The 18,340-nt window shown below is 41.3% G+C and overlaps 1 protein-coding gene across 4 annotated transcripts in view; it reads left to right on the forward strand.

Annotated features, from left to right (window-relative positions):
- ANO6 (anoctamin 6) overlaps positions 1-18,340 on the forward strand; it is a 187,894-nt gene that overhangs the window by 142,637 nt on the left and 26,917 nt on the right. For all 4 annotated transcript variants that reach the window (XM_032347961.1, XM_032347962.1, XM_032347963.1 and 1 more), the window contains 6 exons: positions 2,418-2,478; positions 9,195-9,337; positions 11,590-11,667; positions 16,299-16,524; positions 17,593-17,762; positions 17,967-18,064. In XM_032347961.1, the coding sequence (XP_032203852.1) occupies positions 2,418-2,478; positions 9,195-9,337; positions 11,590-11,667; positions 16,299-16,524; positions 17,593-17,762; positions 17,967-18,064 (776 nt within the window). The remainder of the gene's footprint in view (positions 1-2,417; positions 2,479-9,194; positions 9,338-11,589; positions 11,668-16,298; positions 16,525-17,592; positions 17,763-17,966; positions 18,065-18,340) is intronic.

The raw sequence follows: 18,340 nt of genomic DNA on the forward strand, positions 1-18,340 counted from the left end.
TGTGTGACTGAGCATTAAATAAGTTTCTTACTTTTTGACTGGCAAGATGAAAGGGAAATGTGGTAACTTAAAATATTTTGTTCTCAGAAAACATTGTTATAAAATTTTGGTTTTATTCCTTTGGAGGAAGAAAGACAACAAATGGTCACTTTTCTAGATTTTCATTGGTTCCTCTGGTTTCCTGCATATGCAGCCTTCTCTTTTCTTTCCTGTTCCCTGTGATTAGAGCAGGATGCTGATTGGGGCTGCTCTTAATACAGCTGTGTTTCCCCATCTCTGCCCTCCAGCCAAGCAAACTAAGCTAAGCTTTTTACCAAGAAAGCCCCTTGCTCACCTTCTTCCCCAATTCCTGCTTATGGGGTATGTGGAGGCGCCGGCCATCTTGTTCTCTCTGCTGAGTCCTCAGTCTTCATAAATGTGGCAAAAATGGTAACTTCCTCCAGACCACCTGACTCCATCTTGTAGGAGCTCAAGGCACATCCTTTACCTTGAGCCAGTCAACTGGGGTGATCTTGGCATTAGTGGTAAACCTGCTTTTTCTTGCTACTCCCTTTTTTTTTTTTTCTTTCACACTGATAGATAAGCATCCACTGGCTTTTTCTCAACATGGTAGGGCTAAGAATTCAGAGGTAGGGTTTTTTCTTTTCTAATATTTTCACATAGGTGAAAGTTTCTAGAGTAGGTACTCAGGGGTGTCAGAGCAAGTAGGGAGGTATCAGATAGAGGTGTGCAATGATTCCTAGGAGAAGCATTAGACAGAATTTTCAGTAATACCATAATAACACATGGGACGGTTCTGCATAGGACTTTCCTTACAGTAATTTTCACTGAGGGATGAGGCATAACATTAAATGAAAGCTTTGGTTCCGTAAGAGTCCAGACTGGAAGATTTGAAATATTGGTCCATGGAATTCTAAGACTAGAGGATTAAGTGGGGGGCAGTGTTCCCCAGACTGGCCACTCACTTATTAATTCTGTTTTTCTTGAGCTAATTTTTGAGAGAAATAGTTGCATCCCAGTTTGGGATTGTACTTTCTGATCAGCTCCAGATAGAGGATTGAAGGGCATCTATATGCTTTGGAAAACACATGTACAAGTGTTTTGTGGATATTCTTTTATGGTTAAGTGGATATTCTTTTATGAAAATAATATTTTCACATAGGTGAAAGTTTACCAAATTTATGTCAGTATATAAAGGGTAACCAACAAAGTTACCTAAAACAAAAAGTTTCTTTAGAACCAACTTTGAATTTTCTTTAGCAATTGAAAAAAATTTTTTTTTATCCTATACCTTCTTTTTGTACACTGTCTTCTTTACTTTTTGTATGATCTGTGCAAATCTATAATAAAGTTGATATTCTACATGTTTGCCACTTTTTCCAGTACCTTTATATTTTATAGATTTTTTTTTTTTTAGGATTTTTTAAATGCTCACCAGAGGAAAAATTAGTAACTAATTTAAAGATTTTCTGGGAATCCCAAATGGGAGATGGGAGATAGGTTATTTATATACTAGCAAAAAAATGAAATTTAGCAGAACTAGTGGATAAAAGCCTTCTTTGTACAGGTGTGTCATTGATTGATTCATGGTTGTACCCACAGTAAGCTTAGCAACAGCCTCTGTCTTACCTAAGTTAATGGTAGCCTCTGTCATTAATGGTAGAAAAGCCATCACTGGGGTTTGGGGAAACAGAGCTCTCCTTGGGCAGAACCATCTCAGAATAAACCCCAGCCTTATACTCTTCTTAGCAAGAAAAGCAAGAATTCAGTAACTTACCCTCTGACCAGGATGAAATGATGATAAGATGCAAATTATAAGTCCAAAATTTGCTTAAAGTCCCTTTTATTTGTAGAGCTATAGTACTTCAAGTTCACTATGACAGCTTATAAGAAGAGCCCTTCATTCAGAGGTCTGATAGAAACTTTAAACTGAATGGAATCTTGGCAGCTATGCCAATTGCTTTATCACAATATGGAAGGATTCCCTTGGAAAATGCACTGTGGTAAATACAGCAAAGGCTGTTTGCTTTCAAAACAACAAGAAATCCCATCTCCAAATTTGTAGTAGATACGGTGATTGTTAAACTAGGTATCAGCTTTATTTATTTTTTTTTTTAAAGATTTTATTTATTTATTTGACAGAGAGAGATCACAAGTAGGCAGAGAGGCAGGCAGAGAGAGAGGAAGGGAAGCAGGCTCCCTGCTGAGCAGAGAGCCCGATGCGGGACTCGATCCCAGCACCCTGAGATCATGACCTGAGCCGAAGGCAGCGGCTTAACCCACTGAGCCACCCAGGCGCCCTAGGTATCAGCTTTAAAAGAGATTCAGACTGTAGAATACACAAAGTATTGCATATTTGCTAAATGCTAGTGAGTAGAAAACATGACTTAGTTATATGTCATTACTTTGTTTTCCAGAAATTATGCATCTTTGACAGTTTTGGAACCCTAGTGTTTGCAGTATTTATGGGAATATGGGGTAAGTTACTTTCCTTTTTTTTTTTTTCTTTCAGTTTACTTTTGCATCTTAACACTAAAAAAACCCAAAAAACTGCATGTCTCTATCTACATTTTTTTCACTGTTTTGGAAAAAATGAATCCTTTATCCTAATTTCCAAAAGACTCCTTTGAATCTTAGAGTGATTTATTCTTTCATATGCCTCCTTCCCTTTGTTAAGAGAATTACATTTTTAAAAAATTTTAAAATCATGAGATCATACAATCTGCTAACTTAATACCATTTCATGGTTTGATATATGCTATCAAAGTAACCCAGTGGATTGCCTAAACTTCAGCTCCCTTAGAACTCAATTTCTAATCCGTAAGGCCATTTTACGAGTTACCACATAAAAAAACTCCTTCAAAATAGGGTTGCTTAAAACACATTTATTATTTCTCATGATTCTCTGCATCAGCTGAGAGGTTCTCTAGTCACTTGCTGGCTCAGCTGATGGAGGCAGTGAGCCTGCAGCTTCACTGAGGGAAATGGTCTGGCGGTCGCCAGGCTGGTTTGGTCTACGGGGCTCCCCTGGGCTGCTTCATCTTGCTTCTATATTATGCCCTCTCCTCCACTGAGCTAGTCCAGGATTCTTCACATGGTGGCTTTAGGCTTCCAAAGAGAAGCAAGAGAGGACAAGCCCCAGTGCGCAGACATTTTCTGAGCCTGCGTTTGCATCAAGTTTATAAATGTCCCATCAGCCAAAGTAGGTCATGGCCAAGCCAGCAACGATGTGAGGAGGTGGGAGCACTACCCTGGGGCTTGGATGCAGGGAGGCGTGGTTCATAGAGAGCCATTATTGTAACAGTCCCCACGGCTGTGGTCCACCTTGACTTACATGGGGCTGGGGTTCCGGTGAAGCCATACAGGAATTACAGGTAAGCTTTCTTCTTTATATTCTTTTATATGAGCAAGTATTTATTAAGTTATGCGTTATGTCTTATAATAGTAAATAATAAATTCTGTTTAATAAGTAAAACAGATATAGTCCTAAAAAATAGAATTTTTTTTTTTAGATTATTTATTTGACAGAGAATGAGAAAGGGAACACAAGCAAGGGGAGTAGGAAAGGGAGAAGCAGACTTCCCACAGAGCAGGAAGCCTGATGCAGGGCTCCATCCCAGGACCCTGGGATCATGACCTGAGCCGAAGGCAGATGCTTAAACGGCTGAGCCACCCAAGCGCCCCCCAAAAATATAATTCTTATGTGGAAGTTTTAACACTATAGTTATATTATTTACTTTGAATAGCATCATTGTAATGAGGCAATTGTCATTTTTTCTAAATGCAAATATTTAAATGTTAATGTAAGCATTCTATCGTAGAAGAAAAGAACTGCATTTTCAAAAACAAATTCTTTCCAATTTTACTGTGTAAGTTAAGGGGGAAGTAGAGCTCAGGTTGTAGCTAGTTGGGGGAATAATGTGACTCAGATCTCTTACTCTTGAGAAGACAGCATGTGAACGCGAGCATCTTATGGTGCTTTTCACATGTCCTTGAGAGTGTTTCCTTTTGCAGTGGCTGTGCCTGTTAGAAGTCACCAGATAGATCTCAGAACAGACGATCCAACTGTTCTGGACAATTTTTAGAGATTAGTTGCCACTCCTCGATAAAGAGAACTTTAGGATGGCCAACCCTATCTACAAAGTTACTGTCTTTTGCATATTCAACATGTTCTGGCTAGAGACCAAACACTAGCTAATATTTGACACGTAGAAGAATAAAGATCAAATTCAAGGATTAAAATCCTCTGTACTCCTCTATTATAAAATATGTTATTCCCCACCCCATCCCCCCTCCATCCCCCCATAAGAGCACAGGTACTGAACACATGGGTGGTGCTCGCTTTACCTATTATCCTAACCTTGGGCTTATCACTGATTTGTAATGTACAAAATTCTGACACATCTGTTGAACTCCATATACTAATGGATGTTGACAGCCCTAATTTAGAAATACATTTTTTTAAAGATTTTATTTATGCATTTAAGAGATAGAGCACAAGCAGCGGGGGAGGAGCAGAAGGAGAAGGACAAGCAGATTCCTCAGCGTGCAGTGACCCCGACCCAGGGCTTGATCCCTTGACCCTGTGATCACAACCTGAGCCGAAATCAAGAGTCAGATGCCACCAGGCACCCTGAAAACATTTTATTATTATTATTTTTGAAGATTTCATTTATTTATTTGATAGAAGGACAGCAAGAGAGGGAACATAAGAGGGGAAGTGGCAGGCAGAGGGAGGAGGAGAAGGCGGCTTCCCGCTGAGCAGGGAGCCTGACGTGGGCCTGGATCTCAGGACCACAACCTGAGCCAAAGGCAGATGCCCAGCCAACTGAGCCACCCAGGCCCCCGAAAACATTTTAAATAAATCAAAAATATCAACTAATTTTGGCACTGGAAAGACAAACCTGCCATTTCCCAGCTAACCTTGCTTTCTGTGATCATTAACTATACTGGGTTTATTGAACTGACTTAAGCATATTGAGCTGATTTTATGTCATCAGATTTTAGAAGGCAGAAAACATTTCAACATTGCTTGTAGCGCCATATGTGTATCTTTAAGGCTATGTATGTATGATGAAGTCTTTAAGTGTCTTCTATTGCCTTTCCTGCTATGTCTGCGTTATGAGAATCACTGCTGTGAACCTTGTTAAAGAAGGTCAGAAATTGCAGAACCAAAGAGGAGGGAGGACCATGTGAAGTCTTTTATTTCACCACCATTCATAGTGTTTTGTTTTGTTTTTTTAAGATTTTATTCATTTATTTGACAGAGAGAGAGAGATCACAAGTAAGCAGAGAGGTGGCAGAGAGGGGGCAGGGGAAGCAGGCTCCTCGTGGAGCAGAGAGCCCAATGCGGGACTTGATCCCAGGACCCTGAGATCATGACCTGAGCCAAAGGCAGAGGCTTTAACCCACTGAGCCACCCAGACCGCCCTCCACCATTTATAGTCTAGTAGCAGCATCTCTTGTGTCCCCAGATCCCTTTGAGTATTTTTACTATGTTTCTGTTCTCTAGGAATTATAAAAGTTGAAGGTTGAAAACCTTTTGTAATAAATGTAGTACATATCATGTACTTACCTGAATAATGTCTACCCTTTCAGGCCCTGCCAGGCCACACATTCATACTTACTCAAGTCCTAAACACCAACCCAAAGCTAATGTGCCAGATCTTAGCATATACCTTTCTCCTTCCTGCTTGTTGCTTCGTACCTACTTCTGCTGGATTCTCCAAGAGCTACAGGCTTTTGGCAGCATGGCTGCATTTTTAACCTTTGAGTTCTAGGCTGGGCCTCATGATTTCCAGAAAAACACCAGATACTTGGCTTAGGGGGAGCTGGGGAATCAGGAAGGCAGTCCCCTAACCAGCTACACTTGGAGATCACGGAACTGCTTTTGCCGGTTAGTTCCAGAACTACACTTCTCCCGCTGCATGCACACCAGCAGAGTAACATAGCTCCTGCAACTGCCTGTGCCTCCATTCAACCCCACTTCTGGTTTAAGTGACACACACATGCACCTGACGGGCATTTTATAAAATCACACCAGGAACCTGCACAGCAAGAGTCTGAAAAAATTTATTATTATTATTATTATTATTATTTTAAAACCTGGTCTTTTAGTGTAGAAGTTGGAATAAAGGCTGAGCAAGTTCATCTGCCCTGCTCAGCTTTGTGACTAAAGAGGTCTGAATGGTTTCAAGGCCCAGGAAAGTGGCCTGGCTCTCCAGCAGCAAACTTCCAGCAGCTGGAATGCTACCATGTGCGTGTGTGTGCCTTGTCCTTGCACGGTGCTGGATATAACCACCCACGCTGTAGATGGCTGTCTTCTTCATGTGATGCAGCCTTCTTTTAGATGTACTGACACCATGATTGAGAGGACAAGCTGCTCTTGATTCCCAGGGTCCAAGGCAGCTTTCCCTCTCCTCTCATTACAGGTTGATGTAAGAGTCCTAACGGGGTCTCTCTAATCAACATGGGCCTCCTGGTGTGTGGTTTGCCAGAGAACATAAGGGCAGTGCTCCCCACCAGAGCGGGGAAAGATCAAAAGACACAGAACAGGAAACTCCAGTCTGCCATGGCACCCGGTCACCCTAGTTCCTGGTGCCCTCGGGATGGGACACTGAGCCACATGAGTCAGCAGTGATATCGTCCAGCAACATTCTAAAACCACAGGTGGTTATGATACACAACGTGCACCCAGCAACGTAGTACCCAAGGTTTTGTAGACCTCCCCTTCCAATATCCCATAACACTTCGCAGCAGGAGGCTTGAGGAAGTACCCCGTGGTGAGTAAGCACAGCTTGGGCTCTGCAGCCAGAGCGCCCGGCCTCCAACACTGTCATCTCGGGCAGGTGTTTTAACCTTTCTGTGCTTCTTTCTCTCTTTGTCTGAAATGAGGAGAGTAATAGCAGTTGCCACTGAGGGGTGGGAGGGCTTTTATATAGATGATGCCATGAAGCTTGCAACAGCCCTATGAGGTGGGTCCCACTGACCCCGTGTCGCAGAGTGGGAAACGGGCTCAGCACATTGGAACATGTCGACCAGGAGTCACATCTAATAATCACTGGAACCAGAATTTGACCTCAATTCCAACACCCAGCTTATTTCTACTCTCACTCATCATTACTGGAAAACAAAGTCACAACCAATGCTGCTGGGAAGTGAGTGCTTCTTATTTCAGCTCTCTTGGCCATTGGGGAGTACAGAGTTCTTGCTGCTCACAGCCCCGTCTCAGGAGGTCCTCCTGCGTCTCTGGCTATCCTCAGGCGGTCATCCTCAGGTGTTCTGCAGTAGGGCTGGCCGGCCTCTCTCTGCTCTGTCCTCCCGCAGTTCCCAACCCTGATGGTAGACCTTTGAAGCAAAAACAAAACACAGTGCTTATGCCTCATTCTAGTCTAGTAAAGTCGGAAAATCAGGGGTGTTGCCCGGGCTCAGTGTTTTGTTTTTTTGGTTTTTTTTAAGTTCAAGGGCTTTTCATGTGCAGCCACGCCAAGAACTACCCTTCTACACCTCATTTAATGATCTCATCTGCTTACAGCCTCGGTTAATGCTTTATAAAGTTTCCAGCTTAGCCTAGATTTTTCTTCCAAGTTCTAGATGTTTACCTACCTACTGGTCATCTCTCCTGTGGCCCAGAGGCACCTGATTAGAACCAAACCTGTTGACTTCACTCCTATTACTGCCCTTCTTATTGTGGATAATGGCCCTAGAATTTAGGGCATCACCTCACTTTAGCCAGAAACACGATTGGCATCCTAGACCTCTCCCTCCCCTTTACACCTCTGCATCTGACCATCCTACCTGCCAAACATGCTCTGTTCTCTCTCCTCCCCACCCAAGCAGCCTCATCAGGTACCTGCTGGCAGGTCTCCCTGCCTCTAGTCTCTCTAGAACTCCTGCAGTGTCCCCTCCACCTAGAAGTTACAAAAGGGTCACTTAAGGCATGGAGTCCTTTATGACGTGCCCCTGCTGTCTCTCCACCGGCTGCCCCACATTCCTCATGACACTGTATACTCACTTCCAGATATTTGCTGCTTCTGGAAAGTATCTGATTCTCTGGCTTCCTTGCCTTCATATGTGTGGCTCCTTCAGGGGAGGTGACCTTAATGTCCCAACTTCACCTGATCAGCTCTAAGTCGGTCATCTGCAGTGGTCCCCTCCTCTGGGAGAACCTCAGCCACACGTTGGTCACGTATTCTGGCTCTGCGCCCCTGGAGCCACCTGTGCTTACTTTTGATGGGAACCCTCACTAGTCTGCTATAGCTGTCACGTCACCATAATTCCTGCACATTTAGGAACTCCTTGAATCAGGCGGGTGTCTGTTCTCCTTATGGTCAGCACAGAAAGGTACTTGGGTGTGGAACATTGGTAAATCCAGAATTTTCTGTCTAGGAAAGGCGTAGGGGTACCAGTCTGATCGAAAGAAGGGTCAAAGGGATTTACCCTCAGACTACATTTTCAATCACTACTTGATGTTGTTTCTATTTAGTATTTTAAGTTCCAAGCTTTGAAAGATAGTAAAGATTTTTAAAAATAGTTTCATTCATACTTCACACAAGGTTGAGAAAAATATCAGATTCCCATATTTAAGAATAGTCTTTTAATTTAGGGTGGCTTGGGTGGTGGTAAGTAGAGATTTGAGGACTGCTCAGGTGCTCCCCGTCAGGCCCTCAAGAAGGAAGAGGGGGATGTAGGTATGAACAGGCTGAAGGACGGACGGACCATAAACTGGTTCTTGAATTACTGTAGTTCTTTGTGGTTTTTTGGTGGGTGATAATGTGCTAGTAGCAGATGCCTTTTTTTTTTTAAGATTTTATTTTATTTGATAGAGATCACAAGTAGGCAGAGAGGCAGGCGGGGGGCGGTGGGGAAGCAGGCTCCCCGCTGAGCAGAGAGCCCGACAGGGGACTCAATCCCAGGACCCTGAGATCATGACCTGAGCAGAAGGCAGAGGCTTAACCCACTGAGCCACCCAGGTGCCCCGCAGATGCCTTACATATGTATATAACACAAGTTATATAATGTAACTATTATAATCACTTAACTCCTCTCTTTTAAACATTAGTGTCCCCTGTAAATTAGACTTTACTGACAGTGTATAACAGTGTTATGGGTAATTATAATCATCAATAATCTGGTACAGATTTCTGAAACCTCAGTCACCGATGAACCACATGCTCCTGTTCTCTCTCCGTTAGTAACCTTGTTTTTGGAGTTTTGGAAGCGGCGCCAGGCGGAACTCGAGTACGAGTGGGACACAGTCGAGTTACAGCAGGAAGAGCAGCCCCGGCCAGAATACGAAGCGCAGTGTACTCACGTGGTGATCAATGAGATCACTCAGGTAAAGAGAACATTAAGTAGATGCGGCTTAGTCTGTGTACACGGTGGTTCTCAGCTGTGGCGCGCACTGCCATCACCTGGGGGCCTTGGAAAGCCTCGATGCGTAGGTCCCATCACTGTATACTCTGGTGGTCCTTAGTGGCCTGAGGTTTGTCCTGGGCACAGGGATTATGTAAAGCTTCTCTGGAGATTGTAATATGTAGCTGAGGTGAAGAAGTATTGCTTAGAACAGTGGACGTAGGAGATAAATGTGACGCCTTCTTTCATAATAAAAGTAAAATTGGGGAAAAGAAAATTAGACTGCGACAGAAATGTAGAAGATGCACTGGTCTGTGTCCTTTCTTTCATATCGATAAAAAATGCAAACGAGAAAAATTAGAGTCTATGACATAGTTGTATAAGGAAGGACACATTGGATTTTATAGTTGATTTTTCATTTTTCACATGCCCCTCCTTCTGACAACCCCTTTTCCATCCAGACGAGCCCGCTGCCCTCTGTGCTGCTCTAAGCCTCCGGGACTGCTCCACCTTCTGGTTGGGATGGTCACAAGATCGTGCAGCTCTCTTCCAAAAGTTGGAGAAAGGGTAGAGGGAGAAGGGAAACATTCATTGAAGTCCAACTATGTGTAGGCCTGTGCTTGGCATTTTATATAATTGGAAAGGTAGATTTGCTTCTGCTACTGCTGCTGCAAAAAATAAAAAAATGAAACTGTATCTCTCTACATATATATTCCAAAGCCAGTGAAGGGTAATTTTTGAATCATCTGCATTATTGCTCCTTTCCATCAACACAGAAAATGTAGAGCTGATTATACTTGCAGTCATCAGCATAAGGACAGTCAATCCAGAATACGAATAATTCTTGGAAAGAAAATGCTTTTACCAATAGCATCAGAAAATGTCCCTAAGTATAGATTTTATAAATTGAACCACAGATTTATAGAATGCCAACACTAAAAGGGACTGGAGGGAGCAGTTCAACCTCCTCATTTTATAAATGGAAAAAAATGAGGTTCAATTATCAACAGAAGGTGACATTTGTCTTTTACAATGTAACAAGCTTCAAATAATTCCCATTATGTATCGTTCTCACTGTTTTCAATGGAAGATGATGAGGTCAAACCATGTGTTGTTGGAAGACTATACATTCAGAAATGAAAACAGAAACTTAGATAAAATTAGATGCTGAAAGCACCTTTTAAATACTTAAAAAAAAAGCTTATAATATTGGCATGATAGAAAAAGTACTAAAGAAAAGAAAATGTAGTATTTAAAATTGCCAGCCAGTAAGTTAAATTTCCACTGAAACATTGCTTGTGAAAAAAAATTGAAGATGAAGGTTCATTTTTCTTTCTTTTTTTCTTCATGTTCCTTTTGTTGCTAATGCACCCTCCATTGGTTTAGTGTGGAAATGAAGTGGTGGGAATGAGATGGTGTGCAAACCAAACACAGCAACTTACTAGCTGAGTGGTCTTTGACAAATGATCTAACTTCTCTATGCCAGAGTTTCTTCAGCTGTAAAAATGGGAATAATAGAGTTGCTTCCTCACACAGTGTAGTAAGGGTTAATTGAATTAATGGGTAGAACCTACTTAGAATAGTACCTGGCATAGAGTAAATGTCGTGGAAGTATTTGTAGCTATTATTATGCTACAGCTGCTCATATAATCCAGGTAAATCTTGAGAAGTATTGTTCTCCTCTCTTAAAAATTAAATGTATTCTTATGGGCCATGGAAACTGAAAACTTATAGCTATACCAAATTAATATATAAAGCTCCTCCAAGAAGCACATAATAGATAACAGTATTTGCAGATACCCGTGACACTTCCTGTCCTGCCCTGACTCTATGCTGTCGTTGCTACCGTAGCTAACATCTCCAATGAGCTCAGGAATGTAGCTCTACAACTTAGCATTGTCACATAACATACCCAGGCTCCTGAGCTCAGGTCATGGCAGACAAACATTTCATCATTCATGCTTGCATTTTCAAAAAACATTAAAATGAGCATTGCAGTTGCCTTGTTGTGCATGTGTTTGAAATTAACAACAACAACAACAACAACAAAAAAATGCATTTCTGGGGACATGGGCTATGTTTGGAAAAGAATTTTTCCAAAAATTAAGCCTAAGATTTAGAGACCAGTCAGGAGAAAAAAAATCATTTCACCAGGGTCCTCCTTTGATTGACTAGACTTTTTTTCTTTTCTTTTATTTCTTTCTTTTTTTTTTTTTTTTTTTTTTTTCCTTTCAGGAACAAGAGCGTGTTCCCTTCACTACCTGGGGAAAATGTGTCCGTATAACCCTCTGTGCAAGTGCTGTCTTCTTCTGGGTAAGTCTGTCACAGACATTTTAATATCTAATTGTAAATATCCAGGAAACTCAAGGCAAGTTGGAAACCATGTGGTCTCATAGAATTGTTTCCGGAGAACCAGTCAGCACCACATGGAGCAGCTCTCAGTATCTGTCCACTCACGGTGGCTCTTCCAGTTCCTTTCACCTCCTTGGTTTAAATCAGATGAGTGGGTCCAGATTTCCCAGTTTCTGGTGAAGAAACCAAGTGAGAGGCCTTAGGAATTTAAAATTTTCCAACAGGAACAACAAAAATACAATGTCAAGGAACAGCCTTAAAAAGATAATAGGAACTAGCAAAGAAAACATAAAAACTACTGAAAGATATAAAAGAAGACTGAAATGATTGTAGATTAAAAAGAGTAATATTTCTAAAATATCAGGACTTATCACATTAATTTGGGGTTTATTATTAAAGTCATATTAGTAATATAATCATTAGTAATATATTGAGAGTTTTATTGCCTCAGGAATAGCAAAATTAGAAAAGAGGATGTGAAGCCCAAATATGGGCCCTCATATCAGTAATAATTTAGTATATGAGAAGGGAGGCATTATAACTCATGGAATAAGTGAAGATTATTTAATAAATGGCAATGGAGGGCCACCTGGGTGGCTCAGTGGGTTAAGCTTCTACCTTCGGCTTGGGTCATGATCCCATGGTCCTGGGAGAGAGTCCCACATTGGGCTCTCTGCTCAGCAGGGAGCCTGCCTCCCTTCCTCTCTCTCTGCCTGCCTCTCTGCCTACTTGTGATCTCTGTCAAATAAATAAATAAATAAAATCTTTTTTGAAAAATAAATAAATAAATGGCAATGGAAGACTTGTTAGCTCTTAGGAAAAAAAATAGAGATTAAAACCATACTGTGAATACATATTATGATTCCAGAAATATTCGGAAGGTAACACCACGAACTGGAAATAAATATTGATGAATATGCAATCTTTGCATAAAAAAAAACCTTCCTAAACATCACAGCAGTGAAAGAAGTTTCAGAGGAAAATCTACAGATTCCCACACATTGGTATCATTCTAAGCTTCAACAAAACAGATGAAATTTTTGTTAACAATGAGGGCAAAAGGTTAATACCTTCAATACATAAGAAGTCCGGATCACTTGTAAGGTAACACTAAAGATCTCAAAAGCTGAGGAGGCAGAGAATAAGAATACCCTTTCACAAAAGGAAAAATACCCTGGCAAATGTCAGATGTCAATACTAATTAAATCAGTGCCCATTTAAATGAGATACGGTGTTTCACCTCTCACCTCAGAAGGCCCAGTGTTGGTGAGGTGCAGTGATCAGCTACTCTCCTACTTAGAGTGTGAGAATTTTAAGCTGCCCTGGTCTTCTTAAAAAGCAGTTTGCTAGTAAGTATCATGAGTCACAGATATTTATGTGCTTTAATCTACTAATTCAGCTTTTAAAAACCTTTAATAAGAAGGTATTTCAAAATAGTAAGAAAAGTAAAGATTTAGTCACATGTATTTATTACAAATATACACATTTATTTTTGTGGTTTATGCATTATTATATATAAAAACATCTCAGCCAAAATATCCTACGTCTAATCCTTCATACAATTGAATATGGTGTAGCCATGAGAAAGTATGTCCATGAAAATACTTTATTACATGTAAAAATGTTATGGTTTTGAAAGGCTTAAGAAAAGGATAAAATATGTAAAATGATCTTTAATATGCAAATAATGCATAATTCTGAAGGAATTATAGAATGGAATATAGATGGTACATACATTTTTTTTCTATTTTTTCTTTCTTTCTTCTTTATTTTTATAGTTAGGAGTCATTCAGTTGTAGGTGATGGAAAAATCAATCTTCAGTTGATTTAAACAACAACAACAAATTGAGAGTGGGTGACATTTATTGGTTCCTGTAACTAAAACTCCCAGGTCTGAGGTAGAGCTTCCATGAGGGTAGATAATTGCAGCCCAGATGACATCCTGGGCTGTGTGTTTTGTTCTGCCTTCATTCTGTGTCCAGTGGTCTCCTGGCTCGGTGTTTTTGGGCACTACCTTCTGATCTCAGAATGGCTGCAGGATTCCAGATCTCACATCACATGCAAACTAAGAGAGCTTTCTGTTAGCAGCTTCCTCTTGACAGAGCAAGTTTCTCTTCCTCATAGACACTAGCAGATCTCTCCTCACATCCTACTGGCTCTTATTAAGTTATTGTCAGGCCTTGAATCTTTGTGAGGCCAGCAGGATGAGATACCTATTTGTCTCAAACCAGCCAGGATGTACCTGTAAAGACAGGGGAGCAGGGGGACAATCCAGTGCAAACCACAGGACTGAAAATGAAGGAGAGTTCATTCCGCCAAAGCAAGAGCTGGGTCTGCTGCTAAGACTGGGAACAGATCCAAGGCAGCAAGAGCAACCAGTGTCCACTGTGGTGTAATTTCAAGTGTTCCAATAATCCTATATTAAAGTTATAATCAGAAAAGATTCATCAGAGCTTGAGAATTAAAATCTTCCCCCTGGGAAGATATATTGAACCTATCAAGTACCCTGAAGAAGTATGGAAACAAGTCAAGTTTGTAGAAGCTCTGAAATGAATTGGAATTCATTTCCTAACCCACATAGGAGGCAGTGCCCTGTAGAGGTTAGTGGGACTCTGGAGTCTCTGAGTATCTCTGTTCTTTCAGTTACTAGTGGCTTAATTTGGGTCAAAGTCTCAATCTCTTTGGCTCTTTTTCCACTGTAAAAGATACCAGGCTACCTATCTCCCAGGGCTGTTGTTGAGGATTTTAAAATTATGTGTGCTGAGGTGAAGAGTAAGCATTTAAAGAATCTCAACTATTATAATTACTTAATAATTCAAATTATTATGGAGATTTTAAAAATATATACATGATTTTTTTTAAAAAAGATTTTATTTATTTATTTGATAGAGGGAGACAGAGATAGTGAGAGAGAACATGATCGGGGGTGGGAGGGAGAGGCAGAGAGGGTCTGGGAGTCTGCTGAGCAGGGAGCCCGATGCGGGACTCACTCCCAACACCCTGGGATCATGACCTGTGCCAAAGGCAGAGGCTTAACTGCCTGAGCCACCCAGGTGCCCCTAAATATATACGATTTAAATGGCCAAAATTTGTTGTGCTCAGAGAGGAAGGCGGGATATACCTTCACTAATACATTTTTCTCCACCTTGGCTAATTTTCACTTGTACTGACGTACACAAACATGTCATTCCTTTCACAAAGTATTAAGCCCTTTCTGTGAATGGAAAGAGATAATGAGAGAGATTAGAAGAGGAAATATCATGCCTTCTCTACAAACTGATGGCTTTAAAAGTAAGAAAAACCTCTTATTAATAACATGTCAGTTGCCGTATTCACAGCTACCATTTACATAGTACTTTTCATGTGCATGGGCTTAATGTTCTTAAGTGTTTCTACCTGTGGTAACTCATTAAAGCCTCACAACAATCCTATAAGTTAGTTCCCATTAGGATCCCTCACTCTAAGGACAAAGACATTGAAACCCCAAAGGCTAAGTAATTTGCACAAGGTCCCACAGCTCGAGGCAGAGCTGGGAGTCAAATGCAGGAAGCTGACTCCAGGGCCTCACCTATAATCTCTCCCCAAGTGAAAACCAGGCACCCTCTCTTGCTGTAAACAACACCAAGTGATTTGCTTGGCCCTGAAGTGCACAGCGTCTGTAGCTTTTCTCCCTGGTAGCAGTCCTCATGGGCAGTAAGTCACATCGAGTACATGCTTTGGAGTAAGTCCAAGGAAGTAGACGTAGAGGGGAAAGAGTTTGAAAAAGGGATCTTCAGTGTGTGTTACTCAGGGGCCAGAGAAAACCTGCCTAGTGGGGAAGTAATGTCCTACTAACCATGTATAAATGGCTTCAGACCCCCCCCCAACATGGGGTCTGTGCTGTCAAAAATGCAACAGATTAGTGAAATGAATCTTGTGCGAAGGCAGGTGTGAATAACTGCCAGTTTCAGATCTTAAGATCTGAGCGTGAAAAGCATGTGCCGCCTTCATCAGCAGATACCTTGTTGTCCTTTCCAACTTCCCTGTGGGAATGCTGCAGCCTCCCAGGTCCTGTTCAGAATCTCGCCTCGTGCAGGTGACTAAGATGCTAGCATCTACTGACCCTTAACCTGTGCTCGGTTCTCTGTTGGAAGGAGAGCTATCCCCTTAATGCACCATAACTGAGCAAAAACTATTGCATACCCTCAAGGATGCCGCAACTGTAGGAGAGATGTTTTCATGCGTTCTACTATTCCAGTTTTTCCTCATCTGAAGATAATTTTTTTTTTAATAGACCTTCATTTTTGGAGCAGGTTAGGGTTTGCAGACACAAACTGCCCAAAAGTACAGGCTTCCCATGGACTCCTCCCTCCTTGTGTAGTTTCTCCCCTTGCTTTTATTTTCCCTCAGTGGATACATGCTCTTTTGACCTCCATCATTCCTTTCCCCTATTTTGGGAAATTTAGCATGCCCAGGTTCTACCTGTCTCAGGGCCGTTGTGCGAGAGTCCCATTATCCCACACGTGCACCTTGTCCATTCACACAGGGGTTCATCTCTAAGCATAAAAATACTCCTCGTGAAGCTCACGTGGGTGTGTTTGTTGTGCTTCCAGATCCTGTTGATCATCGCCTCCGTTATTGGGATCATTGTCTACAGGCTGTCGGTGTTCATTGTGTTTTCTACCAAACTTCCCGAGACCTTGAACGGGACGGACTCAATCCAGAAGTACCTGACCCCTCAGACAGCCACGTCTATCACAGCTTCCCTCATCAGCTTTGTCATCATTATGATTCTGAACATCATATATGAAAAAGTGGCCATCATGATTACGAATTTTGGTAAGGTCCTATTATAGCTTTGGTCATCTGTAAGACATTTTTAGAACCTGGCGAAAAAGAGAGTCTGTCTCTTTTAGGCATTTCAATTTCAACATGTTACAAATTTTTGAAAATTTCAAGTGTAAACATACTTCATCTAACCTGTGTGGGAAATGAATTATCTACAGCTTTGCATTAGCAAAAGGGACAAAGCAAAGACAATCATTATAATGTCCAAGCTCTGTGTAAACAGATCAGCCCTGAATAATATTTTCAATTATGTTAGATCACGTACCCTATTGTTGAAAGTAAATAGTCTCTTTATTGCAAATAAGTGGAATAGGGTCATGGTTCCAGTGGCAAATATGCTCCTCTTTTGCTGAGAGGACAAGTAATCACACTGTTGCGTGGCTTCCCCCCATGCTGTTCATATTAATATAGCTTTGTTCTCATCAGCTCCGGCTTTTGTAATAAATGTTTCTCTCTCCCTGGCTTGTATCCCAGGCAGCTGCTTGGTGGTCAGAGTTAAGCACTCCCCACATGCTGCATATGCCTGGGTCATTTTCCGAATGGTCTGCTCAGCGGTCATCTTCTGAAAATGATCAGACGGATTTAAATTCTAAACTAGAAGAATGACCTGTTTTGTCTTCTCCAACTGCTTGTAACAAGTTCCCCCTTGTTTGTTTCAACAGCCCTACCTTATCACAATTCAGGAAGACAAGAGAGTATCATTTAGCAGGGCTGTTCAAATAAAAATTTTTTTTTGTCCACTTAGACCTAAGAGAGCACGGCCTTGTCCATTTGATAATACTGGGCTCATAAAAATTAAGGAATCCTTGAATATTTTTGCCGTATGGGATATTGTATTCTTGACGGAAGGGGGAGTGAGGGGGGACTCTTACAACGATGTGTAAACTTGGAATTAACACAGTAGCTATATTAAGGAATTCAGAACAGCTTAAACGGAAACAGTGTGAATTGTTTTTTTTTTTTAAAAAAAAACAAACATGTTAACTCATGTATCCCTGTCTTTGCTTAGGGTCTCAAAGCTGTTCACAGTTTTAAAATCTTACCTTTATTCAACTACAGAACTCCCAAGGACGCAGACAGACTATGAGAACAGCCTGACCATGAAGATGTTCTTATTCCAGTTTGTCAACTACTATTCTTCATGCTTCTACATCGCGTTCTTTAAGGGAAAATTTGTAGGTTACCCAGGAGACCCCGTCTATTGGCTGGGAAAATACAGAAACGAAGAGGTACGGACTTAGAACTGGATTCTCTTGACAATTGAAGCTGCTTCCTGTTTCCTCCTGGCTGCCCAGTGAAGAGTTAATTCACTGTATAGTCTAGAGAGTCTCTTCACCCCAACAGAAGAATATCACCAAAAAATAAAAGTAGTGACTCAATTTCATGTTTGACCCATCTAGAATTTAAATGGGATTTTCTTTGTCATATTCCAGTGTGACCCAGGTGGCTGTCTCCTTGAACTGACGACGCAGCTGACGATAATCATGGGAGGCAAAGCAATCTGGAATAACATACAAGAGGTGTTACTCCCGTGAGTATGAAGCTGTGTAATCCCGGGGCTGTGACTGAGGAGAGAACAGCCCACACATCTAAATCACTTGCCTGTATGTTCACACAGCTGTGTGCCCACCTCTAAAATGGAGTAAACTCTATTTATTATAGGTCTCCAGACAAGATGGTCCAACCAATGGTATAAATGTATCCAGTGTTTGACAATTATGTTACAAAGGAAAAAAAAATCATATTTAACTTAAATCCCCATCTGCTACAGTTTATGCCTATTAGCCCATTATTGGTAGCAAACTGA

This window comes from Mustela erminea, chromosome 6 (assembly GCF_009829155.1).
Source record: "Mustela erminea isolate mMusErm1 chromosome 6, mMusErm1.Pri, whole genome shotgun sequence".
NCBI lineage: Eukaryota > Metazoa > Chordata > Mammalia > Carnivora > Mustelidae > Mustela > Mustela erminea.